At 51.4% G+C, this 25,599-nt stretch overlaps 1 protein-coding gene and 2 pseudogenes across 1 annotated transcript; 2 read left to right on the top strand and 1 right to left on the bottom strand.

The window, feature by feature from the left end:
* The window catches only part of LOC127026016 (ribosomal protein S6 kinase alpha-3-like), a 233,403-nt pseudogene that overhangs the window by 84,698 nt on the left and 123,106 nt on the right, over positions 1-25,599 (top strand).
* Positions 1-25,599, bottom strand: part of LOC127026006 (antigen WC1.1-like) — a 125,139-nt pseudogene that overhangs the window by 29,623 nt on the left and 69,917 nt on the right.
* On the top strand, positions 13,411-21,916 carry LOC127025932 (ribosomal protein S6 kinase alpha-3-like). Its single transcript, XM_050911088.1, is given in 6 exon segments — positions 13,411-13,591; positions 13,593-14,229; positions 14,232-15,095; positions 20,388-20,433; positions 21,528-21,588; positions 21,908-21,916. Coding segments are annotated over 6 exon segments (1,758 nt in total). The 5' UTR covers positions 13,411-13,450.

Here is a 25,599-nt window from a genome sequence, read left to right as displayed (position 1 = left end):
TAAACAGACGGAAGTGACGTTGTAAACCTGAGCTATATAATGCTGTTCTACTCACTAATAAATGCCATTTGCCGTCCACCACATTGGTGTCTGTGAGCTGATGGCCCGAGCGGCCTGGGGTTGGTCGCCGTGCCGTTCCTGAACCAGGTCGCCACGCCTACGAAGGCAACAGCTGTAGCTCTCTCTGCAGGGGTAATCTTGCCTCCCTGAGCCCTCTCCCCTCTCTCTTCTCCCTTTAACAGTTCTATTTTGTGGAGCTACAAGACTTTTTTCTCCTGCTGAGTGCTGGGTTAACAAATGCAGGAGGCATCTATTAACAGTATTCTTTGGAGACCATCTACAGCAGTGGGATGAACAATGGGCCTCGAACCATTACTAATGTATAGCCCAGAAATGCAGTGTATGAATATTTTTCAAATGTAAACCCATTAGTCACACTTAATGGTTTATTTGAACTCAAACCGTATTATTATCCCTTCATTATTTTACCTGGTTTATTTTAGACCACTTATCTCAGGGGTTGCCATAGCCACCGGCTGAGTGCCTTGGACTGGAGTGTTTGCAGCAATCAAAGTTAAAGACTTCTTATAAAGAGAAGTATGCTCTGACTAAAGAGCAACCTGGACAGAGAGGGTGTAAAGAAGATGGAGCTAGGCTCTTCTCAGCGGTGCCCAATGACAGGACAAGAGGCAGCGCGCACAAACTGAAACACAGAAGGTTACGTTTGAACATCAGGAAACACTTTCTCACTGTGGGGGTGACTGAGCCCTGGCACAGGGTGCCCTGAGAGGCTGTGGAGTCTCCATCCTTGGGCATATTCAAAAGCCACCTGGACGTGGTCCTATGCAACTCTAGGTGACCCTACATGAGCAAGGGGGTTGGACCAGATGGCTCCGGAGGTCCCTTCCAACCTCAACCATTCTGAAATTCTGTGAGACTTCTCAGAAGCCAACAAGCTCTGCTCTGCTTTCTGAACTGATGCAAAAGCCACAGACATCTGATTTCCAGAAACACCTGCAGAGCAGCCTACACTCTCCAGACCACATTCAGCCTCTCCCCGTGCCACCACATATGCAAGGACACAGTGCAAGGCAGTTCCCAGCAAGACCCATCCAAGCATCCTGCTCCTGTCCCCCTCTGCTAGAGCTAAGTGTCTGGGAACCCTTGTCTTCCTCCAGGGAGACTTTGACTGTGAAAGGACCTCCACCATCATCAGGTTAGCACTTCTCTATGCTGCAGTGCCTGCTCAGCCCAGTCCCTCGGAGCACCAGGATTGCCCACCCAGTATGCTCCGCTGTGGCTGACCCTGTGATGTGAAGGCACAGGCTGTTTCATGGGATGAGGTAAGGTGCACAGATAAAAGCACTGGGATCCAGGACTCCTGGGTTCTCTCTTTGCTGCTAGAGGATTTGCCTTGGTGGCTAAAGCAGGAGTGAGGAAGGCTGGCTCTCTCCCAAACCCTCCTTGGTGTCAGGAGCAGCAAGGGTGGCTGCTCCATGAGGAAAGGGGAGCCGGAGCCGAGTGAGGTAACTACACAGGCAGAGGCGGTGGCCTCACCAACAAGGATGCAGTCCCACATATCCTAGTAAGGCTGGTAGGACAGACCCGGTGAGACCTGCAGCTTAAAAGCCAAATCCAGTCAAAGGCAGGGGAGTCCCCACCGAGCTGCTTAGCAGCACCTCCTCCAACAGCTCTCTTCAAAGCCCAATGCCTGCACCATACCTAAGTTGACCCTGAACCAGGCAGCCAAACCCCCAGGAGGAGGGGGATGCACTCAAGCCCTGCCACTGCACCTCTGCATGACACAAGGTAGGTCCTGGCCCTTCTCTGTTCCTCCATTTCCCCACCTGGGTAGCGGAGTGGACACATCCCTGAGCTCTCATCAGACAGCAAGTACTCGTGGGCCCAGCGAGCAATTGCTCTTTGAGGCAAGGATTCCTGCTAGTGTCCTGCCGGCTGCCAGCTGGAACCAGCACCCTTCTTCAGGTTTGGAGCAGAGGGTCACAAGTTCCCAGCAAGCCCCTCCTCTTGCTGTCTTCCCCTGTGCCTTGGAGTGCTGGCTCCCGGAGAGGCCAGCCCAGGGGATGTGCACCACTCACTTTGCTAAAGTTCCATCCCTTCTTTCTGCTCCCTTTGCTTCAGCCGCTCCTGTCCTGAGCGTTCCCTGTGCAACATGAGCAGAGCCCTTTTCCCAGCTAACTCTCTTTACGCAGCACGTTACCCATGCTGGCAAGTGCTGGAGCCCAGTATCACAAGTCAGGGACCTGGAGAGAGCAACAACTGGCCCCAAGTCCCCCAAGGCAGTAAGAACTGAGCTACCTCAGCTCTTCAATCCATCCCATCCCGTGCTTCAGGATACCTCAGCATGCATCTAAATATTTATTTTACTTATGCAAAGAAGTGAGATGAAGAAACTTAATACTGGTGGAAAGAAACCTGTTTTAATCAGAGCTAGCAGGCACTACTGGAATCATCCAAACAGTCTGCAAGCAATTAAGACAATTAAAGTGAAGGTCACTAGAAGTGCACACTAAGCAGCCATCCTGACAGAGCACTTAAGTACAGAAGAGCTGGATACTGCAATGAAAACACTTTGCACAAACACAGCTCTGTTGGATTAGAGACTGACTTCTCCAAGGGGACAGACACTGTGCAGTGTCTGACGAGGGGGAGCATGGGGGCATGTGTTGGGCAGTGGGGCTGCACTGGTGCAGGGATGGGTCACAGGCGGGAGCCACAACACAACGATCAGGATGTGGAAGCAAGGACAGGCTATGACGGAGAAATTAAGAAATATGACCTCAGTATACAGGCATGTTTTTAGGAAAGCCAAAGCTCATCAACCTGGAGCTGATGGGGGCTGCAAGCAACATGAAGAGCAAAATGAAGAGCTTCACTCACTGTGTCTGCAGTAAAAGGCTGGACAAGGCACATGGGAGTTGCTCTGGAATGTGGAGGGGGGTCTCATAGCAGCAGAGAGAGATGGGGATGAGTGACTCAATGCCCTTTTTGGCAAAACCTCACAAGCACCAGCACAAGCCACAGGCTGGCCCCTGCCCTCACACCTCCTCAACCACCTCAAACAACATAAGCACCTGCACAAGTCAGCTCTCCTTTCATTCCCATTCACATCCTCACAAAACACTCACCTCAAAAGCACCTGCACAAGCCACGGCCCTGCTCCTGCCCTATCACCTACTCACCCAACAGGGACATCACAAACACCTCCACAAGCCACCTCCAGCTTCCTGCCCTAACTGCTACACAGCCAACACTGACCTCACAAGCACCTGCACAAGCCACCTGCGCACTCCTGCCCTATCACCTACTGCTCCACCACTCACAACATATGCCGCTGCACAAACCAGGGACTGCCTCCTGCCCTAGCAATGACTTGCCAACACCACATCACTCCCAGCTGCACAAGCCAGGGGCCTGCTCCTGCCCTAACACCTGCTCAGCTCCAAGGCACAGCCCAAGCACCTGCACAACCCAAGGCCTGCTCCTGCCTTAGCACCTACTCACCCACCTAGGACAGCACAACAACCTGTACAACCCACCTGCATGCTCCTGCCCTAACAGCTGCACAGCCACCAGGGGCGTCCCCAGCACCTGCACTGGCCACCTCTCCAGTCCTGCCCATTCACCTACTTAGCCAGCACTCACAGCACAACCACCTCGACCAGCCACCTGCCTGCTTCTGCCCTAGCACCTGCTCACCCACCTAGGACATCACAACAAGCTGCACAACCCACCTGCACCCTCCTGCCCTAACAGCTACCCAGCAAGCATTCACATCACAAGCACCTCTAAAAGCCACCTCTTCAGTCCTTCCCATTCACCTCCTTAGGCACCACGCACATCACAAGGACCTCGACAAGCCGGGGCCTGCCACTGCCTTAGCACCTCCTCAGCCACCTCTGACATCGCACCTACCTCCACAAGCCACCACCTTGCTCCTGACACAGCAACTACCCAACCACTTGCGACACCCAAAGCACCTGCACATCAAAGCTTCCTGCTCCAGCCCTACCACCTACTCAGGCCCATCTCACCTCGCAAGCACAGCAACAAGCCAACTGCTTCCTTCCATCCTATCCCCCACTAACAGCACCGGCGTGCTTTACGCCCAGCCACCAACAAAGCACCATGCAGCTGCTTGCTCACTCCTCCCCTACGGCAGCATGCGGACGACAAAATACAACCAAAGCCGCGTGAGTCCACACAAGGACACGGACGGATCACTCACCAATTATGCTCACAGGCAAAACACGCTCCACTTGCCGAAAAAAGACATCCATTTAATGTCCTACCAATCAAATCACACTAGCAGAAGGAGAAAGAGAACCAGATCTTAAAAACACACCTTTCCCCCCACCCCTCCCTTCTTCCCGCCCTCACCTTTGCTCACCATACCTCCACCTCCTCCCCACAGTGGCCCAGGGCAACGGCGAAAGGGCTTGCACGCACTTCATCCCACATTGGCTCTCACGCTCCTTTCTCCTCAGGGGGAGGGCTCCTCACACTCTTCTCCTGCTCCACCGTGGGATCCCTCTCACGGGGATCAGCCCTCCACAACCTTCTCCATCACCACTCCTTCCCACGCACTCCCTGCAGGCCTCCACCACCTGCTCCACCGTGGCCTTTCCCACGCACTCACGGCCGCCTTCGGGCCCACACACCTGCTCCACCCTCGCGTCCTCCACAGCCTGCAGGGGAATCTATCAGCCACCATTAACCTCCATGGTCTGCAGGGACACAGCCTGCCCTCTCACCACGGCCTGCAGGGCAATCTCTGCTCCCCCGCACCTCCTCCCTCTCCTTCTTCACTCACCTTGGCCTCTGCAGCCTTCTTTCTCTCACATCCCACTCCTCTCGTCGCTGCACCTCCCCTTCCTTCTTTTTTCACCACTCGTTCCCCTTCTGAAATATCCAATCCCAGAGCACCTACCACCGTGCTGATTGCCTCCCCCTTGCACACAGGCGTCGCTGAACTGCAGCTGGGAAAGCTTCTAGCAGCTTCTCACACGACCCACCCCTCAAGACCCTCCCCACTACACAAACCCCTGCCACACAAACCCAACCCAACACCTACGACAGCACAAGCACCTGCACAAAACACAGGCCTACCCCTACCCTTGCACCTCCTCAGGCACATCTCACAGCACAACCACCTGCACAACCCACCTGCATGCTCCTGCCCTAACACCTACTCAACCACCTCTCCCATCACAAGCACCTGCACAACCCACCTGCAACCTCTTGCCCTATCCACTACTCTGCCACCAATGACAACACAAGCAGCTGCACAGGGCAGGGGCCTGCTCCTAAACTACCATCTCCTTGCCAGCATGGGACATCACAAGCACCTCCTTCAGCCCAAGCCACCTCCTGCCCTACCACTTACTCATGCACCTAGCACCTCACAAGCACCTGCACAAGCCACAGGCCTCCTCCTGCCCTAGCACATCTGCACGGAAATACCACAACACAAGCACCTCCACAAGCCACCTCTCCTTTCAGTCCCACTCACATCCTCACAAAACACTCACCTCAAAACCACCTTTGCAAGCCTGTGGCCTGCTTCTGCCCAACCACCTCAGCACTCAGCACTGACATCGCAGGCACCTGCACAGGCCAGGGTCCTGCTCCTGCCCTATCACCTACTCACCCACCAGGGACATCACAAACACCTCCACAAGCCACCTCCAGCTTCCTGCCCTAACTGCTACACAGCCAACACTGACCTCACAAGCACCTGCACAAGCCACCTGCGCACTCCTGCCCTATCACCTCCTGCTCCACCACTCACAACATATGCTGCAGCTCAAACCAGGGGCCTGCTCCTGCCTTAGCACCTACTCAACCACCTGTGACACCACAAGCACCTGCACAACCCAGTTGCCCTATCAACTACTCACTGAAAATGTAAGCAGCTGCACAGGGCAGGGGCCTGCTTCTAAACTACCATCTACTTGGCATCCTGGGACATCAAAAGCAGCTGCTCAAGCTCGGGGCCAGCTCCTGCCCTATCACTCACGCACCTAGGACCTCACAAGCACCTGCACAAGCCAGGTTCCTCCTTCTTCCCTATCACATCTGCAGGGAAATAGGACAACACAAGCACCTGACAATACCAACACACTTCTGGAGATGAATGGGAAAATTCCTGGAGAGCTAACATGAATGGACTTGCCTACAACATGGACAAAACTCCTCGACTAGCTACCTTGGAGGAGTCTGCGGCTGATCCTTTGGAATTCACCTGTCTCCAGAGAAAGCCCAAATGCTCCCGGAGATGCATCGGAGGAGTCCCAGAGAGATACAGGGCACGGACCTGACTCCAACACACACAAAACACCTTGCGTAGCTACCTTGCAAAAGTCTGGGATGGCTACCTGCGCAGTTCAGCTGTCTCCAGGGGAGGCCAAAACACTCTGGACGTTCCTCGGAGGAGTCCTGAGGAGCTACCGGGCATAGACCTGCCTCCAACACAAAGAAAACTCTTCAGCTAACGGAATAGGAAAATTGTGCTGCTGCTACCTGGGACTTTAGCTGCCTGTCAGGAAACTCAAAACACTCTGGCACATGTATGGGAAAAGTCCTGACGCAAAAACAGGAATGCACCTGCCCCCAACATACACAATGCTCTTTGCGTAGCTACCTTAGAAGATTCTGGGGCTGCTACCTGGGAAGTCGCTCGTCTCCAAAGGAAACCAAAAGACTCCTGGATATTCCTGGGAGGAGTTCCAGAGAGCTACCGGGCATGGACCTGCCTCCAACATGCACCAAACTCTTGGGGGATCTACCCTGGTGGAGTCTGGGGCTGCTGCCCAGGCCTTCAGCTCCCTCCACAGCAGGATAAAACATGTTGGCAAATGCCTGAGAAGAGTCCTGGGGAGCTACAGGGCATGGACCTGCTTCCCATTTCTATCAGCAATCAGTCATAGAGTATCAATCAATAGGGTGGCAACACTCAAGAAGAGCAGCAATCAATCGTAGAGCAACAAGCAATCCTTTAGCAATAATCAAGAGAACAGCAACAACCAAGTAGGTGTTTGCGATTGCAGGGTACTACAAACTTATCATCCAGCCTTACCCACAAAGACGTGTGACATGCTGAGTAAGTGTGGAGAGTCAGGTGGACTTTGACACACATGCTGCTACCACGGGACTGGGGTTTTCACCTATTTAAAAGTATTCGATGCTTTGAAGCTGCCCAAGGGTCAGCATGCCCTTGCTACTGGATGTTCTTGCTCTGTGTAGGCACTAAGGAAGACATTTCTGGTGATAGGCTATTTTAAACTGGTAAAGCACAGCAGACCGTTTATGAGCTGCTGAGAATTAGCTCCCACACAAATCAGGAGCAAGGGCAAAGCCTGTATATTTCAAATGCATTTGAGTTACATGACTCTTCAACATATGCCATGACACCATTTCACTAGACTGAAGGCTGACAGCAGTGTACCAGGACACTCCTTTCTGCACACCTCACTCCTGGGCAGAAATCCTAGATGCTTCCTTTAAGGACAGAAACCCAAAGAGCTAAAAGAAGTTCTTTAAATTCAGCCCAGCAAAGAAAAAGCAAGCAAGCAAACAAAAATGGCAGGGAAACCCCCGAGGCACTAATGAGGAACAAAGGGTCTCCCTTTGGGAGTCCACTACCCCTCACAAAACGGACAAGTGGCTTAAAAAGAGATTCCTGCAAAGAAACGGCACATCGAAGATAACCTTGATAACGCCAGCACAAGTGACCGGTGTGGAAACGGCAGCGCTGACCCTTCTCCTGCTCCTCCTACGAGCTCTTTGCCAGCCACATGAAGATGCAAAACCAAGCATGAACGAATCAGATCTGAGAAGAGCCTGGCCCCAAAAATTAAAAATGATCAGGAAGTCTGTTTGAAATACGGCTTCACATCCACTCTCACGGATGAGGAACCTCGCCTTAAGCACATGTCGTGCCTTGAGATAGGAGCTAAGGACAGTATGACGTTACCCCCACGAGCAGATGTTCAAAACCAAAGCACCCAGAACACCCAGACAAACCTGCACCATGTTTTCAGCGATATTTCAAGTCACGTGATACTCAGTCCACGACTTTACAAAACATCATTAAACTTAACGATAGCAGCCTCCTTGCAGGTTGCTTACTCAAAAGCAAAAACCACAAAGCCACGTACCCTCGGGGAAACCCTTGTCCTTCCGGGTGGCTGCTGTCTTCCCACGGCTCTTCCTCACAGCAGGACAAATGACCGTGAATTTGGCAGTCCACACAAATTACGAAGCACACTTAGTCCTTGCACACTGTCACCCTAGCATCCCAGAACCCTAGCACACTGTAGCCCGAAGATATCCAAAAAATGAACCCAAACTCCCTGGAGATCTCCGGCTGGGCCTTCAGGTGGCCCCGGCTCTCAGAAGTCACAACTTTGAAATGGGAATGGGACAGCATCCCTCTTCACATCACCTGTCACCCCCGGAAAAAGTGCCTGCCTTAAACACTCCCGGGGAGAAAGGCTGGGGCACTTGGAGACTTTCAACTGGCCCGCCATCACCACGGGGCTTCAGCTCATCATTTCTGTGTCAGAGCCACCAAGCACATCAGCCCGTCCTCCCTGAGACACCCCTTGGGCAGCCGTACCCAGAGCCAGGCGGCTGCATATGGCCTTTGCTTGATGGGGAGGTGCTTCCTGGGAGCAGGATCTCTCCTGGGGGCATGGGGAAACTCTCCTCAGGCCTGGATGCCTGAGAAAAAAGCTCTGCGCTGCTCCATCTCTCACCAAAAACCAGGGGCAGAGGAAGGCTGCTTTGCTGGCCTCCAAGACAATCGGCTCACCTGGGATGCTCTGCGGCCAGCACGTGCCTTTGCTGTCAGGTGGGTCTCAGCCTCAGCAGCGCTCCGCAAACATCTGTCACCTCCCTGCAGGATGCTCTCCAGTGCACAGCATATCTCCACTGGCTCTCCCTGGGGACAAAGATCGAAAAGGAGCAATTTGCTTTTCTTTCCCCCACTCCCAGAGAGCTGCACAAGAGACCTGCCTCCCCAAATCAGCTGTGTGATGGGGACACCACGTACGAGCTGCAGACGTCGGTCAGGACGGCCATGGGGAACAGGCAAGACATTCTGCGGTGCCCCCGGCACTGGCAGAAAGCAGAGCTGGAGACAATGGGGAAGCCCAGGGCAGCTGGCAGCCGGCGGTGGGGCCCAGCAGGGTGCAGTGCCTGCAGAAACATCTGGCTCCTTGAGCCTCAGCCCTAGGGCTGCAGCACGGGGCCGGCACCAGCTGGGGATTCGCTAGGAAAAACCAGGCAGGGCTGACCCTGAGCCCGGCCCCGGGATATGGTCACCCGTCCCTTTGCCCATCACTGCCATGGGATCCAGAAAGCAACGCCACCAGCCCTCACGTGGTCCTGAGGCATCTCTTCACAGCTGCTGGACATGGAGCCGTCCTGGGACTCAACAGGCCTAAAAACAAGAGAAATTGCCCAGAATTAAGCTGTTCTCAAGTTTTGGCAGGCAGCATGTTTTTCTGAGATGCCTGGAGTTGCCGTTCCTGGGGAGTGCTCAGGAAACAGGGCAGCTGCCTGTACCTGCGGGCAGGCAGTGGATTGTGTGCAGTGGGAGTGAGCAGTGGTTTGTGCGGCTGTTGAATGGAGTCGAGCTTTAAATGTGTCCAACCTGCTACTCCTGCTTCCTTTTTCCTTGCAGGTTGCATTTGGAGTTCAGATGGGGGAGGAAGGGGGAGTGTTAAGCAAAACCAACAAGCAAAGAAACAAACAAATAGCTGGGAAGGTTTCTTCCCCCTAGCTGGGCTGTTTTTCCCTCAGTCCTGAACACTCTGCGTGCAATGATCATCACCAATATTAGGGCGCAGGACTGGGCACAGGGCAGGGCTTTTGCACGCACCACATTCCTTGAGGCTCTTGGTAATGCACCTCCTGGGGAGTGCTCAAGAAATGGGGCAGTCGCCCATAGTCGCTGGTTTTGGTCTTTCTCCCCCTCTCTCTCTGTTTGGCTCACTGTGCCTATTTCTTAATTCCTCCCTCTCTGTCTTTAGCCCATCACCATTTTTGCTCGTCTTCTTTCTCTGCCCACCCCCCTGGCTCTATTTTCTAATCCCCCCCTCTCTCTTCTATAGCCCAGGGCTATTTTTTATTTCTCACCTTTCTCTCTCCCGCTCCCTGTCCTTCTCTTTTTTCCTATCTCTGTGTCCTGCTTCCTGGTCGTCTTTTTTCTCCCTGTCCTGCAGCCTGTCCTGTAGCCCCTGCTCAGCTGGCTGGGTATTCTCTCTTTCTCTCTGGGCCTCTCGCCTGCTCCCTGGCCCTTTCCGCTCTTCCTCCGGCTCCAGCCTGGAGGCCATTGCTGTTCTGTCCTTCGCCGCCTCCCTCTCCTAACCCGCATCCCTCTCTTTGTTTCTCACTCTCTGGATTGTTTCCCATCCTTCTCTTGCTTTCTGTCCTGCGCTCTGTCCCCTGCCTCTCCCTTTCTCTCTCTCAGCCTTTTCCCCTCTGTGCCTCTGTCCTGCTCCCTGTCCCATTTCTCTGCCACTCCGCTCTCCTGCTGCCTTTTCCGTCTATCTGTCCCTCCGTCCCACTCCCTCACCCTGCCCGTGTCGCTCCCTCTGTCTATCCTTCCTCCTGCCCTCCTCTGCCCTCTCTGTCCCTCTGTCCTGCTGCTCATCACCATATTCCTGGCTGCCCCCTGCCCCCTTCCCCTCCATCCCCTTCTCCCTGGCCCTGGCCCGCTCCTCACCAGGGGTTTCTTTTCTCCACTCCCTGACCAGCTCCTGCTTCTTCCTGCCGTCCCTCTGTCCTGCTCCCGTCCCTCTCCTGCCACTCCTCCGCCCCACCCCACCCCTCTCTGCCCCTCTGTCCCTCTCTCCTCCTCCTCCTCCCTGCTCCACCAGGGCTCTGGGACTGGGACTGGGGCTGCCCCGGGAGGTGGCCATGGGGCCTGTGGAGGAGTGGGGTCCAGCCGGGGGACGATGTCCCTGCAGGGTCAGACAGGAGGAAGGAGCGCCCAGTGGCATGCCAGGGGCTGTAGTCCTGGGTACTGGGCTGATGGGCGGCCATGTTGGTTCCCAGGGCGTGCTGGGAGCTGTAGTTTCCAGCACTCGGCTTCCCAGTGGCCATGTTGTTCCCAGGTAAAGTGGAAGGCACAGTCTCTGCTCCAGCCACGGCCCCGTGCCATTCCCTGCCAGCTTTGTGCGGTTCCTTGTGGGGCTCCTGCCGTGCTCCCACAGGGAAGGTGCCAGGACTGAAAACTCTTGCTGGCCCTCACCTTCCCTTGGCAGCCCTTTCACAGCCCCACCAGCATGGGGCTCGGGCTTGCTTAGCAACATAACGCTCCCCTCATTCTCTCAGTCTTGCCAGAGCTTCCCATTTCTATCAGCAATCAGTGATCGAGTGTTGTGGAAGGTGGCAAAGCAGAGCTACAGGACCATGCAGACCACACCCGAACGAGACCTAAACAGCATGTGGCAATAATGGCATAAGGCTGTTAGGCTGTAATAGCACAGGAACGTATAGAAATTAGGGAGGCTGTTAATATGTTTTGTAGGGCTTAAGGACTTTGCTTAGCTGCTTAAAAGTAGTCCTTCATGATAAAGCAGGACTCATAACTTGCTGAATGCTGTTGCTTAACGTTCACCTATAATCTGATGGCAGGAGTAAGAGATTTGGAAAGCCCCAGAGCCAGTTTGGCCCAGGAAAAGGAGACATAGTAACAAGTAGCCTAAAACACAGCAGGAAGAACCAGCCGAGAGACGAGAAAAAGCACCCAATGAGAGAGAAGATGACCCCAGACTCGAATCTTACCATTGGGCCAGACTATGGTGTGAGGGTGGGAATTTAGATTGTAAGGGCATAATTGCCCAGGGAATGTGGTGTTCAGGTTCCCTCTCCAGAGACAGCCAGCTTGAGCTGTCTGAATTTGGGCACCATAGATAGGGTAAATTAGGCTTTTATTTTGAAGGCCTTGATTAGAGAGTCTGCTTTGGGGAACCTTGGCTGGAGCCTGAGGGAAGAAGAAGCGCCTGAGGGTGAGTGCGTGTGTGTGTGAGGAGTCGAAAGGGGCACCCGTCGGCTCACTGGAGTCGCCCGCTGCGAAGGGACTCCGGTCCTAGCAGTTAAAGTCTCGGGTGGTGTGTGTGCGACTCCTTGATTGGTGTGTGAATGCTCGGCAGCGGCTTCCCCCTTAGCAGTTTGGCACCCCAGATGGGACCCTAGGTCATTCTCGGAACCTCTTGGATCCAAACCTCTGACTGGCAGCACAGGGTGAGTTCACCCAAGGATTTTGGACACGGGACGCACCGAATCGCTAGAGTGGTGAGTGTTAAATCCCTTAAATCTAAATTCAATATAGGGAAAAGGACAGAATTCGGGGGGGTTCAAGTCCCGCCCGAGGTGTGTAGCCTGATCAGCATAAATCGCACACAAGTTTGTACGCAGTCTGATCAACAGAAGACGTCTGATTAAAAGGGGGGTTCGAGTCCTGCCCAGATTAGAGAGCTGTTGAGAGATTTTAGAGGGGGGGTGTTGAGTCCCACCCGGATTAAATCATGAGTAACGTAACTGGAGTAGAGAGGGAGACGCCCTTAGCAGAGATATTACAAAACTGGGAAAAAATCTGTGGTGCAAATTCACTACTGAAGGAGGACGCAGTAGTTCTATGTCAACAATGGTGGCCATTCATCACCCGCCATGGAGATAGTGAAGATCAGTGGCCACCACAAGGGAGTTTTGACCAACATCGACTGACCTTTGTGCGAGACCAACTTCAGTACCGGTTCCCGGGACACATGGATTATTGGTATGTGTGGGATGAATGGGTGCGGGAGAGACAACATCCAGGGAGGCAAAAGAGGCTGAGGGAAAAACTAACCTGTAAGGTAACTTTGGCCGTAGGTAAGGCTACAGCCCCGAACGACGACCAGACAAGGCCCTCCCCGACTCCTGCCCCACCTTACAGTCCCTGTACCGACCTCCCCCCAGACCTTCCTGTAGCAAGGGTGGGACTTTGCCCCATGGTTTCAAATGTTTTGACTAATCTGGCCGCTTTACGGCCAGGGGGTGACTATGCATGCCCCACATCGACGGTTTATACCAATCCATCGTGGAACCCAAATGATTTAGCCTTATGGGGATGTACAATGCCAAGATTAAGGGAGGATGCAGAAACACGGGTGCAGTTATTGTCAAATCTCTGCACGGGACACAATCCTAACCAGGGGGACACCCAAATCTTATTCGAGAATCATTCTGCCCAGATGAAAGAGAGAAGGTATTAACTAAGGATGCGGAATTAGCACGACAGGTGGGGAGGAGGAGAAATCCGTGGCCGACAGTAAATCCAAACGGGAACTATAATATGGCCAGAGACAGAGCCCATTGCCAAACAGCCCTAAGAAATTTAATAGAGGCAATTGGAGCATGTGGAGAACGTAGGGTGATGTTCACAGAAGACGATGTTAAATTTTACCTGGCAGAATTAGCACTTGCTTTAGACCATGTACATAGTGGTGGAATAACATACCGGGACCTAAAACCAGAAAACATCCTTCTTGATGAGGAAGGACATATCAAAATTAGCAGATTTTGGCTTAAGTGAGGTGTCAATTGATCATGAAAAAAAAGCCTTCTCTTTCTGTGCAACAGTGGAATATATGGCGCCAGAAGTCATTAAGAGCGGAGGCCTTACACGGAGCGCAGACTGGTGGTCTTTTGGTGTTGTAATGTTTGAAATGCTCACTGGTACTCTGCCTTTCCAAGGGAAAGACAGAAAAGAAACCATGACACTGATTCTCGAGGCCAGACTTGGAATGCCCCAGTTCTTGAGCCCGGAAGCAGAGAGTCTTCTGCGAGTGCTCTTCAAAAGAAACCCAGCAAACAGATTAGGAGCAGGCCTAGATGGAGTTGAAGAAATTAAGAGGCATGCATTCTTTTCCAAAATAGATTGGGATAAATTGTACAGGAGAGAAGTTGATCCCCCTTTTAAACCTGCAACTGGCAGACCTGAAGATACGTTTTATTTTGACCCTGAGTTTACAGCAAAAACTCCAGAAGATTTGCCTGGTCTCCCACCCAGTGCTAATGCGCATCAACTTGTTCGGGGATTTAGTTCTGTAGCTATTGCATCAAATGACGAAAGCGAGGCAGTGCAGACAGTTGGAGTGCATTCAGTTGTCCAGCAGTTGCACAGGAACAGCATTCAGTTTACTGATAGATACGAATGAAGGAAGATATCAGAGTTGGGTCTTACTGTGTCTATAAGAGATGTATTCATAAAGCTTTAAACACGGAATATGCTGTAAAGATTATAGACAAGAGTAAAACTGATCCAAGAAAGGAGATTGAAATCCTACTGCGCTATGGCCACCATCCAAATATTATTACCCTAAAAGATGTGCATGATGATGGAAAATACACATACATAGTAACAGAACTTACAAAAGGAGGGCAACTGCTGGATAAAATTCATAGACAAATTTTTTTCTCGGAACGAGAAGCTAGTGCCGTTCTGTTCACAATAACAAGAACGGTTGAGTACCTCCATGCGCAAGGGGTTGTTCATGGAGAGCTGAAGCCTAGCAATATTCTTTATGTTGATGAATCTGGTAATCCAGAATCCATTCGACTTTGTGAATTTGGCCTTGCAAAACAACTACGAGTAGAAAATGGTCTTCTGAGGAGTCCATGTTACACAGCAAGTTTTGCTGCACCAGAGGTTTTACAGAGGCAAGGTTACGATGCTGCATGGGACGTATGGAGCCTTGGTGTTCTACTTTATACCATGCTTGCTGGCTGCCCTCCTTTTGTAACGGGTCCTGATGATACCCCAGAGGAGATTTTGGCCCGAATAGGTAGCGGGAAGTTGTCTCTCAGCGGTGGTTATTGGAATACCGTTTCAGATACAGCTAAGGACCTTCTTTCAAAAATGCTTCATGTTAACCCACATCAAAGACTGACTGCAGCCCAAGTCCTCAGTCACCCCTGGATAGTTCACTGTGACCAGTTGCCTCAATACCAGCTAAACAGGCAGGATGCTCCCCGTGTAGTGAAGGGTGCAAGAGCAGCAGCTTACTCTGCTTTGACTCGTAATCAGTCACCAGTTTTGGGAGCCAGTCGGCCATTCTCCTCTTGCTCAGAGCATTATTTTTCATAAGGAATGGGTTTTTTAATCCCCTAAAAAATTCTTTGTTATAGGTAGAGATGGACAGTTTATGTTAAGCGCTTAGCTTAAACAATCCGTTTCTATTAGCACTATATGCTTTGTGCCATCCAACATCTTGTATGTTTTTGTAAACAGTTCACAAGCAGTACAGTTCCGTGCTGTTTTCTTTAATGTATACATGCCTTGTTTTACTTAGATATTGTTAATCCTTTTGACAATTAAGTCTGATTAAACAGGGCACCTGGATTAGTCAGCATTGTTGGACAGCTCTAAAAGAAGGCTCACCGTTAAACAGCTATTGAATGTAATGCTATGAAGATGTGTTTCTCCTTGCCTGTGCCTTTTCTACATTTCCGTGGTTTGGATGCTGCATGTCATGTTATGAAAATCAGGATACTGTTTATAGTATTGGAAATGTAAACAGTGGATCTCTCACGATACACCACTCACTTGCGATGGACATTTTGATAGAAATTGGTTAGCCATTGGACTCCCTGTGTGTATGGTTTCTTCCTTTTTTGCCCCCCTTTTTGGCTTATCTATTGTTTGTTGTTTAATCATGGCTTTTACGGACTGAGTTCTTCAAATTACAGCCTATGATGTATACTTTTAAGCCCATGGTTGAAATAGACACTACTGAGTTTTGAGCACTGGGGAATCCATCCCAGTATTGCAGTTCTCCAAAAGAAAACTAGTGCATTTCAGGAATAAGTTGCCAGAAGCCGCAATTTTGGAACGGTTTCTCTGGCTGCAGCATACACCCTGCTTAAAGGGGAAGGTGGGCAGGGTCAGGAGGTGCTGCTTGGCTAAGGTGTTCTGCTCTCTGATTGCACTTTCTCTTCACTGTATGCTGCTAACTGTTTTAAGAACCAAAAGTTATGTTCTTAAGTAAGCTTTTTTTCCTCTCTTGCCTCTGCACGTACCTGCCCTATCTCTATCTCGGTCTCAGAGACTTGCCCTCTGTTTTGGATGGAGGGGTGGAAGAGTGTTTAGTTAACCTGTGTGGCTGGTGCACCCGCCCCGATAGAGACCGAAACTTGTGGAGGTGGCTCTGAGCCCTTATAAGGGAAACATATTGGGATTCGATATGCTGGCAGGCAAACGATGGTACCTACCTCATTTTTGTCCTACGGGACCATTAACGGGCGACGCTCCCAAACCGGACAATCAAAAGGGCCAGTTCCCATTGAGAACATACAGGCCAACCCGTCATGGTAAAACTGCCCTCTGTTGGCACTGTACCCATGACCCTGGCGAAACCCAGAGGCTTACATGCCTGGGAGGCCTTAGATAGGAAAGGGAAAGGCCATCGCATAAGTACTCGATGGATAATTCCTAATTTCTGAGACCGGTCCCAAGGCCCGAGGTGCAATTTGTGTCCTCTTGCAGGACTATGGAAAAGCAAACTATTTGGACACTCCCACTGATGGCAGTAACAACAGCGGGCAGGGACAACAAGAACCTGGACAGCAAGGTGGTGGCTCAACTGATAGTGGGATTTGCATGTATGGTGAACTTAACTTCAATAACAGCCTGTCTGCCCAGCCCTAAGTCAGTAGAGGAGTCCCTACCAATCTTTGTGCAAACCACTAATATATCACTAACCCTTGAACTCCCATGGCAACAGTGCAATAATTCCAGCCGGGCCTGGGGAACGGATGGAAAGGATGGAGGTCACACTCATACCATCTATAGCTGGTCACCTGGCGCAATAAATGGCAATTCAAATATGGTGTAATTACCTCTTGCAATTGCCCCAACGCTTGTCAAGAACCAGGGTTCAAGGGAGCCTGGGAAAAACATCCCCTCAGTTGCACGTGGGGACCTGACTGGATTGCGCAAAGGAATGGGGCCCCACCAGTAAAAAAAAAAAACACAACACTTTGGGACTGCCAAACAGAAATGCAATGTAAAAACATAGATAAAAGGCCATTATTGTGATGATACATGCCCCACCCCATTCAGGAAGCTTTGGTACAGGGCTGTCTGTGTAGTAATACCAGCTATGTGTGGCCCACTGCCCTAAAATGTAATGCTTATAGGAACTGTCCTCTTCATGCCCCCACACAAGGCATATGCCAAACATCTGATGTGCCCGCCCCTCCCAGTCTAGAGTGGGCGTACCCCAATGGCTGTCTGTATTCCCAGCTACGCCCAACTGTTCCCGGGATGGCCCGCACAGTAGCCCTGCCTTCCCTTTGTCCCATTTACCGAGAAGGGCCTATAGCCCCTAAGTGGTGGGATCGCAGCCCCCGGAGATACAACCGCTAAAGAAGGGAACGTGGCAAAGAGGAAAAACGCCACTGGGATAGTGGCTGGAGGCCATGTTCGGAATGGGGACTGCCTCCCTCAAAAACCCACAAGCCATTTATGACCTATTGATGCAAGTGTCTATTTGAGCCAATTCTACATCTGACAGCTTAGAACTCTTGAATGAACAATTACAACACACCAGCAAAATGACCGCCCAGCACCGAGCGGGAGTAGACTGATGCTGCTAAAGGAACACCTTTAGTATGGAGTGCTAAATTGATGAGTAGATGACTGCTGCGTTTATATCCCAAATGTATCCATACCCCTCCGAACTCAAATTGACAAAATGAAGAAAGTAGCAAAGGACTCAGAGGCAATTGCTGCCGCATTAAACATCAACTGGTTGGGAAAGATTTCCAGTGCGTTCGGGTTTTCCCTGTCGGGATGGTTAACCAGTCTTTTACAATCCTTGATAGTGGTTATAATCATAATTATTGCCATTTGTATTGTATTAAGTTGTGTTAAACATATGATAACGTGGTTCGTATCCGTGTTACGTATGCTCCTTTAGAACTAACCCAAATAGCAGATGTTCCGTTAGAATTGTAAAATAGCCAAAGAAATGATGATTCATGATGAGCATCAATTCTCACCGAAACTGCGCTCCCTTTTAACTTTGGAGGCAAGAGGTGACTGTTACCACCACTCCAAAGAAACCAGTCGGATCGTGACTGTGGTCACGGGTGGAGTGTGGCAGGTGCACCCACCCCGATAAAGAGCAGAACTTCTCAACTGCTGAAAGAAAGACTTAAAACTAGAAGCCGCGGTTTGGGGGTTGAGCCGGCCAGCCATGTGATGACTGGAGTCACGTAGACAGTGATAAGTTTCCAGACCGCTGACCATATATGACCACGAGCCCCGATCCGACTTCGGGTATAAATGGAGCCCGCCGGAAGAGCCCTTTGAGCCCGTCTTCCTCGGAGCAGCGGGTCTGCAGTCAGAGACTCTCCCCTTACATCGGGATGCCATCTAAGGAAACTCCCTGGGGTTGAGTGCCTCGCCTTACCGGTGAGTGAGTGCGCATTTTGAGTCATCATTTTAAGCTTACATTTGGTTATAGTTTGTGTAGTGATAGTTCCCAGCTGACACCCTGAACCTGTAACTAAGTTGTGTTTATCGCAGTGTTTACGACCTGATATTCCTGTCCAATCTGGCTGTTGTATCTCAATACAACATAACATTCCTGTTCACTTGGACCGTTCTATGTTGGTATCATTAAAGAAGATTGACTTTTGAAACATATCGCTGTCTAGTCTTCCTGCGACAACCTCTCATGAACTTCTTTCCCCTCTGTTCCTCTCGAAGCCCCTATTGCCTTGACCATTCCACTGGCTTCAATTCTTCTTGTCATCTGGACTATTGTTTTGCTTTCCATACATATCCACTTCCACTCACGCAGAGTTTCTTTTCCATCTTTCTATCAACCAAAAGCCACTTTCTTCTTTTAGTGTTTTTACTGTAGATTTTCTTTATTTAACTACTTTTTCCTGAGGAACAGCCAGTTCCTCACCTACCCCACTCTATGTTTACTATGTCCGCTTCATAATGCCAGTACTTTGGAAAAAACTAACCTCATAATCTTTTATGTATTAGATGCTTCAGGGTGAACCAACTAAATAAGCTGCAAGGATTGCTGCAGGATTTATGACCCAAAATCCTTGGGGTAGTTGCCAGGTCTGAAGGATGAGTTCCTCCCTGATGTTAGGACAGGTCTATTTGCTTCTGTGTGACCCGCAGTCAAAAGGCAAAGGAAAGCTGAGAAGGGACAGGCTCTGTTCAAGGGCAGGATGAAGACAGGAAGCCTATATGGAGAAAAGGAGGGTAAGAGGGAACACGGTCTCCCATTTTTCTTGTGGCTATATTCTGAAAATGAGGATGTCTAAAGGTTTACTGCCCACCAGAAACAGCATGAGTAGCTCCAGCAAATTTCAGTTCTGCTTTCTTGCAATTCCCCGTCGCTAGCGGGCTAGCAGTCGTGCTGGAGGAGTAATCGCAGGAGACCAGCTCCTCAGGAACAGACAATCCCAGCTCCACTTCTCCTCACCACAAGTTAAGGAAATACGTTAGACTATTTCTTTAAATCATAAGCTTTGCTTGGGTAATGACTGTCCCATCCTGAGCATGCACAGCACTTATCAGCCAGCTGCTAATTGCTAGTTTTGATTTGGGACCAATAGAGACAGACTGGGGAAAAAAAAAATATTGAGGAGAGACTCCTATTAAATTAGTTAGGTCAGCCTCTGAGAAGGGCTGTAGCTCTCTCTGCAGGGGTAATCTTGCCTCCCTGAGCCCTCTCCCCTCTCTCTTCTCCCTTTAACAGTTCTATTTTGTGGAGCTACAAGACTTTTTTCTCCTGCTGAGTGCTGGGTTAACAAATGCAGGAGGCATCTATTAACAGTATTCTTTGGAGACCACCTACAGCAGTGGGATGAACAATGGGCCTCGAACCATTACTAATGCTTAGCCCCGAAATACGGTGTATGAATATTTTTAAAATGTAAACCCATTAGTCACACTTAATGGTTTATTTGAACTCAAACCGTATTATTATCCCCTCATTATTTTTACCTGGTTTATTTTAGACCACTTATCTCAGGGGTTGCCATAGCCACCTGCTGAGTGCCTTGGACTGGAGTGTTTGCAGTAATCAAAGTTAAAGACTTCTTATAAAGAGAAGTATGCTCTGACTAAAGAGGAACCTGGGCAAAATTGCTGTGGCTGGAGCAGAGACTGCGCCTCCCGCTTTACCTGAGAACAACATGGCCACTAGGAAGCTGAGTGCTGGGAACTACAGCTCCCAGCATGCCCTGGGAACCAACATGGCCGCCCATCAGCCCCATACCCCAGGACTACAGCACCTGGTATGCCACTGAGCGCTCCTTCTTCCTGTCTGACCCTGCAGGGACACCGTCCCCCCGGCTGGACCCCACTCCTCCACAGGCCCCATGGCAGGAGGAGAGCAGAGGGACAGAGAAGAGGGACAGGGAGCAGGACAGAGGCACAGAGGGGAAAAGGCTGAGAGAGAGAAAGGGAGAGGCAGGGGACAGAGCGCAGGACAGAAAGCAAGAGAAGGACGGGAAACAATCCAGAGAGTGAGAAACAAAGAGAGGGATGCGGGTCAGGAGAGGGAGGCAGCCAAGGACAGAACAGCGATGGCTTCCAGGCTGGAGCCGGAGGAAGAGCTGAAAGGGCCGGGGAGCTGGCGAGAGGCACAGAGAGAAAGAGAGAAGACCCAGCCAGCTGAGCAGGGGCTACATGACAGGCTGCAGGACAGGGAGAAAGAAGACGATCAGGAAGAAGGAGACAGCGATAGAAAAAAAGAGAAGGAAAGGAGCGGGAGAGAGAAAGGTGAGAAAGAAAAAAATAGCCCTGGGCTATAGAAGAGAGAGGGGGGAATTAGAAAATAGAGACAGGGAGGTGGGCAGAGAAAGAAGACGACCAAAATGGTGATGGGCTAAAGACAGAGAGGGAGGAATTAAGAAATAGGCACAGTGAGCCAAACAGAGAGAGAGGGGAGAAAGACCAAAACCAGCGACTGTGGGCGACTGCCCCCATTTCTTGAGCACTCCCCAGGAAGTGCATTACCAAGAGCCTCAAGGAATGTGCTGCGTGCAAAAGCCCTGCCCTGTGCCCAATCCTGCGCCCTAATATTGGTGATGATCATTGCACGCAGAGTGTTCAGGACTGAGCAAAAAAAGCCCAGCTAGGGGGAAGAAACCTTCCCAGCTGTTTGTTTCTTTGCTTGTTTGTTGGTTTTGCTTAACACTCCCCCCGGCCCCATCTGAACTCCAAATGCAACCTGCAAGGAAAAAGGAAGCAGGAGTAGCAGGTTGGACACATTTAAAGCTCGACTCCATTCAACAGCCGCACAAACCACTGCTCACTCCCACTGCACACAATCCACTGCCTGCCCGCAGGTACAGGCAGCTGCCCTGTTTCCTGAGCGCTCCCCAGGAACGGCACCTCCAGGCATCTCAGAAAAACATGCTGCCTGCCAAAACTTGAGAACAGCTTAATTCTGGGCAATTTCCCTTGTTTTTAGGCCTGTTGAGTCCCAGGACGGCTCCATGTCCAGCAGCTGTGAAGAGATGGCTCAGGACCACGTGAGGGCTGGTGGCGCTGCTTTCTGGATCCCGTGGCAGCGATGGGCAAAGGGACAGGTGATCAGGTCCCGGGGCTGGGGCTGCATGCGGGGACTCAGGTTCAGCCCTGCCTGGTTTTTCCTAGCGAATCCCCAGCTGGTGCTGGCCCCGTGCTGCAGCCCTTGGGCTGAGGCTCAAGGAGCCAGACGTTTCTGCAGGCACTGCACCCTGCTGGGCCCCACTGCCGGCTGCCAGCTGCCCTGGGCTTCCCCCATTGTCTCCAGCTCTGCTTTCTGCCAGTGCCGGGGGCACTGCAGAATGTCTTGCCCGTTCCCTGCAGCCATCCTGACCGATATCTGCAGCTCATACATGGTGTCCCTGTCACACAGCTGATTTGGGAGTGGCAGGTCTCTCTCAGGAGTCTCTGGGAGTGGGGGAAAGAAAAGCAAATTGCTCCTTTTTTGAGCTTTGTCCCCAGGGAGAGCCGGTGGAGACATGCTGTGCACTGGAGAGCATCCTGCAGGGAGGTGACAGATGTTTGCAGAGCGGTACTGAGGCTGAGACCCACCTGACAGCAAGGCACGCGCTGGCCACAGAGCATCCCAGGTGAGCTGATTGTCTTGGGGGCCAGCAAAGCAGCCTTCCTCTGCCCTGGTTTTTGGTGAGAGATGGAGCAGCGCAGAGCTGTTTCTCAGGCATCCAGGCCTGACGAGAGTTTCCCCATGCCCCCAGGAGAGATCCTGCTCCCAGGAAGCACCTCCCCATCAAGCAAAGGCCATATGCAGCTGCCTGGCTCTGGGTACGGCTGCCCCAAGGGGTGTCTCAGGGAGGACGAGCTCATGTGCTTGGTGGCTCTGACACAGAAATGATGAGCTGAAGCCCCGTGGTGATGGCGGCCAGTTGAAAGTCTCCAAGTGCCCCAGCCTTTCTCCCCGGGAGTGTTTAAGGCAGGCACTTTTTCCGGGGGTGACAGGTGATGTGAAGAGGGATGCTGTCCCATTCCCATTTCAAAGTTGTGACTTCTGAGAGCCGGGGCCACCTGAAGGCCCAGCCGGAGATCTCCAGGGAGTTTGGGTTCATTTTTTGGATATCTTCGGGCTACAGTGTGCTAGGGTTCTGGGATGCTAGGGTGACAGTGTGCAAGGGTTACGGAGTGGTAGGGTTCTGGGATGCCTGAGTTTAAGCGAGTCAGGATTAAAGCGTGCTATTGTTCTGGAGAGGATCTGGGTTTGTTGGGCCTGGGTTCCTGGGGTTATGTTATTTTTGGCTTCTCTTGTGTTCTGGGTGGATTGCTTTTTTGGAGAGTCCCTTTTTAGCTTGTTTGCCTGTTTAGGGTTTGGATAGGGGCCTTTGATTTGTGTATGCAGTGGCTTCGGGTTGGCTTTATTTACAGTTCTGGTGGTTTATGTTGTGTTTTCTGTCTTGTAACTACCATTTGTGGTCTGGTGTGTGTGACCGGCTCGGCCACTGTCACTTCTGCTGTGGTCCAACTCATTTCCAGTAAGTCGGTAGGTGGGTGGGTAGGTGGGTAGGTAGGGAGGTAGGTAGGTCTGGAGGACTTGCGGTCCATAGCGGATGACTGCTGGAGGAGTAATGGGCAATTCTGGGGTGTGGGAGGACTTCTGGCCATAGGTAATGACTGTCGGAGGAGTAAGTGTGCTTCGTAATTTGTGTGGACTGCCAAATTCACGGTCATTTGTTCTGCTGTGAGGAAGAGCCATGGAAGACAGCAGCCACCCGGAAGGACAAGGGTTTCCCCGAGGGTACGTGGCTTTGTGGTTTTTGCTTTTGAGTAAGCAACCTGCAAGGAGGCTGCTATCGTTAAGTTTAATGATGTTTGTAAAGTCGTGGACTGAGTATCGCGTGACTTGAAACATCGCTGAAAACATGGTGCAGGTTTGTCTGCGTGTTTCTGGGTGCTTTGCTTTTAAACGTCTGCTCGTGGGGGTAACTTCATACTGTCCTTAGCTCCTATCTCAAGGCATGACATGTGCTTAAGGCAAGGTTCCTCATCCACGATAGTGGATGTGAAGCCGTATTTCAAACAGACTTCCTGATCATTTTTAATTTTTTGGGGCCAGGCTCTTCTCAGATCTGATTCATTCACGCTTGGTTTTGCATCTTCACGTGGCTGGCGAAGAGCTCGTAGGAGGAGCAGGAGAAGGGTCAGCGCTGCCGTTTCCACACCGGTCACTTGTGCTGGCGTTATCAAGGTTATCTTCGATGTGCCGTTTCTTTGCAGGAATCTCTTTTTAAGCCACTTGTCCGTTTTGTGAGGGGTAGTGGACTCCCAAAGGGAGACCCTTTGTTCCTCATTAGTGCCTCAGGGGTTTCCCTGCCGTTTTTGTTTGCTTGCTTGCTTTTTCTTTGCTGTGCTGAATTTAAAGAACTTCTTTTAGCTCTTTGGGTTTCTGTCCTTAAAGGAAGCGTCTAGGATTCTACCCAGGAGTGAGGTGTGCAGAAAGGAGTGTCCTGGTACACTGCTGTCAGCCTTCAGTCTAGTGAAATGGTGTCATGGCGTATGTTGAAGAGTCATGTAACTCGAATGCATTTGAAATATACAGGGGCTTTGCCCTTGCTCCTGATTTGTGTGGGAGCTAAGTCTCAGCAGCTCATAAACGGTCTGCTGTGCTTTAACCAGTTTAAAATAGCCTATCACCAGAAATGTCTTCCTTAGTGCCTACACAGAGCAAGAACTCCAGTAGCAAGGGCATGCTGACCCTTGGGCGGCTTCAGAGCATCGGATACTTGTAAATAGGTGAAAAACCCAGTCCCGTGGTAGCAGTGTGTGTGCCAAAGTCCACCTGACTCTCCACACTTACTCAGCATGTCACACGTCTTTGTGGGTAAGGCTGGATGACAAGTTTGTAGTACCCTGCAATCGCAAACAACTACTTGGTTGTTCGTTCGTTGATTATTGCTAAAAGATTGCTTGTTGCTCTACGATTGATTGCTGCTCTCTTGACTGCTGCCACCCTATTGATTGATACTCTATGACTGATTGCTGATAGAAATGGGAAGCAGATCCATGCCCTGCAGCTCCCCAGGACTCTTCTCAGGCATCTGCCAACGTGTTGTCCTGCTGTGGAGGGAGCTGAAGGCCTGGGCAGCAGCCCCAGACTCCACCAGGGTAGATCCCCCAAGAGTTTGGTGCATGTTGGAGGCAGGTCCATGCCCGGTAGCTCTCTGGAACTCCTCCCAGGAATATCCAGGAGTCTTTGGTTTCCTTTGGAGACGAGTGAATTCCAGGTAGCAGCCCCAGAATCTTCTAAGGTAGCTACGCAAAGAGCATTGTGTATGTTGGGGGCAGGTGCATTCCTGTTTTGCGTCAGGACTTTTCCCATACATCTGCCAGAGTGTTTTGAGTTCTCGACAGGCAGCTAAAGTCCCAGGTAGCAGCATCACAATTTTCCTCTTCCGTTAGCTGAAGAGTTTTCTTTGTGTTGGAGGCAGGTCTATGCCCGGTAGCTCCTCAGGACTCCTCCGAGGAACGTCCAGAGTGTTTTGGCCTCCCCTGGAGACAGCTGAGTTCCACAGGTAGCCATCCCTGGATATCATGTCCCTGCAGGCCATGGAGGCTAATGGTGGATGAGAGATTCCCTGCAGGCTGTGGAGGAACGCGAGGGTGGAGCGGTGGTGGGCCCAAAGGCGGCCGTGAGTGCGTGGGAAAGGCCACGCTGGAGCAGGTGGTGGAGGCCTGCAGGGAGTGCGTGGAAGGAGTGGGTTGGAGAAGGTGGTGGAGGGCTGATCCCCATGAGAGGGACCCACATGGAGCAGGAGAAGAGTGTGAGGAGCCCTCCCCTGAGGAGAAAGGAGCGTGAGAGCCAACATGGGTGAAGTGCCCGCAAGCCCATTCGCCGTTGCCCTGGGCCACTGTGGGAGGAGGTGGAGGTATGGTGAGCAAAGGTGAGGGCGGGAAGAAGGGAGGGGTGTGAGGAAAGGTGTGTTTTTAAGATCTAGTTCTCTTTCTCCTTCTGCTAGTGTGATTTGCTTGGTCGGAACTTAAATGGATGTCTTTTTTCCGCAAGTGGA

Source organism: Gymnogyps californianus, chromosome 26 (assembly GCF_018139145.2).
Source record: "Gymnogyps californianus isolate 813 chromosome 26, ASM1813914v2, whole genome shotgun sequence".
NCBI classification, from domain to species: Eukaryota; Metazoa; Chordata; class Aves; order Accipitriformes; family Cathartidae; genus Gymnogyps; species Gymnogyps californianus.
This window is presented reverse-complemented; position numbering and strand designations above follow the sequence as displayed.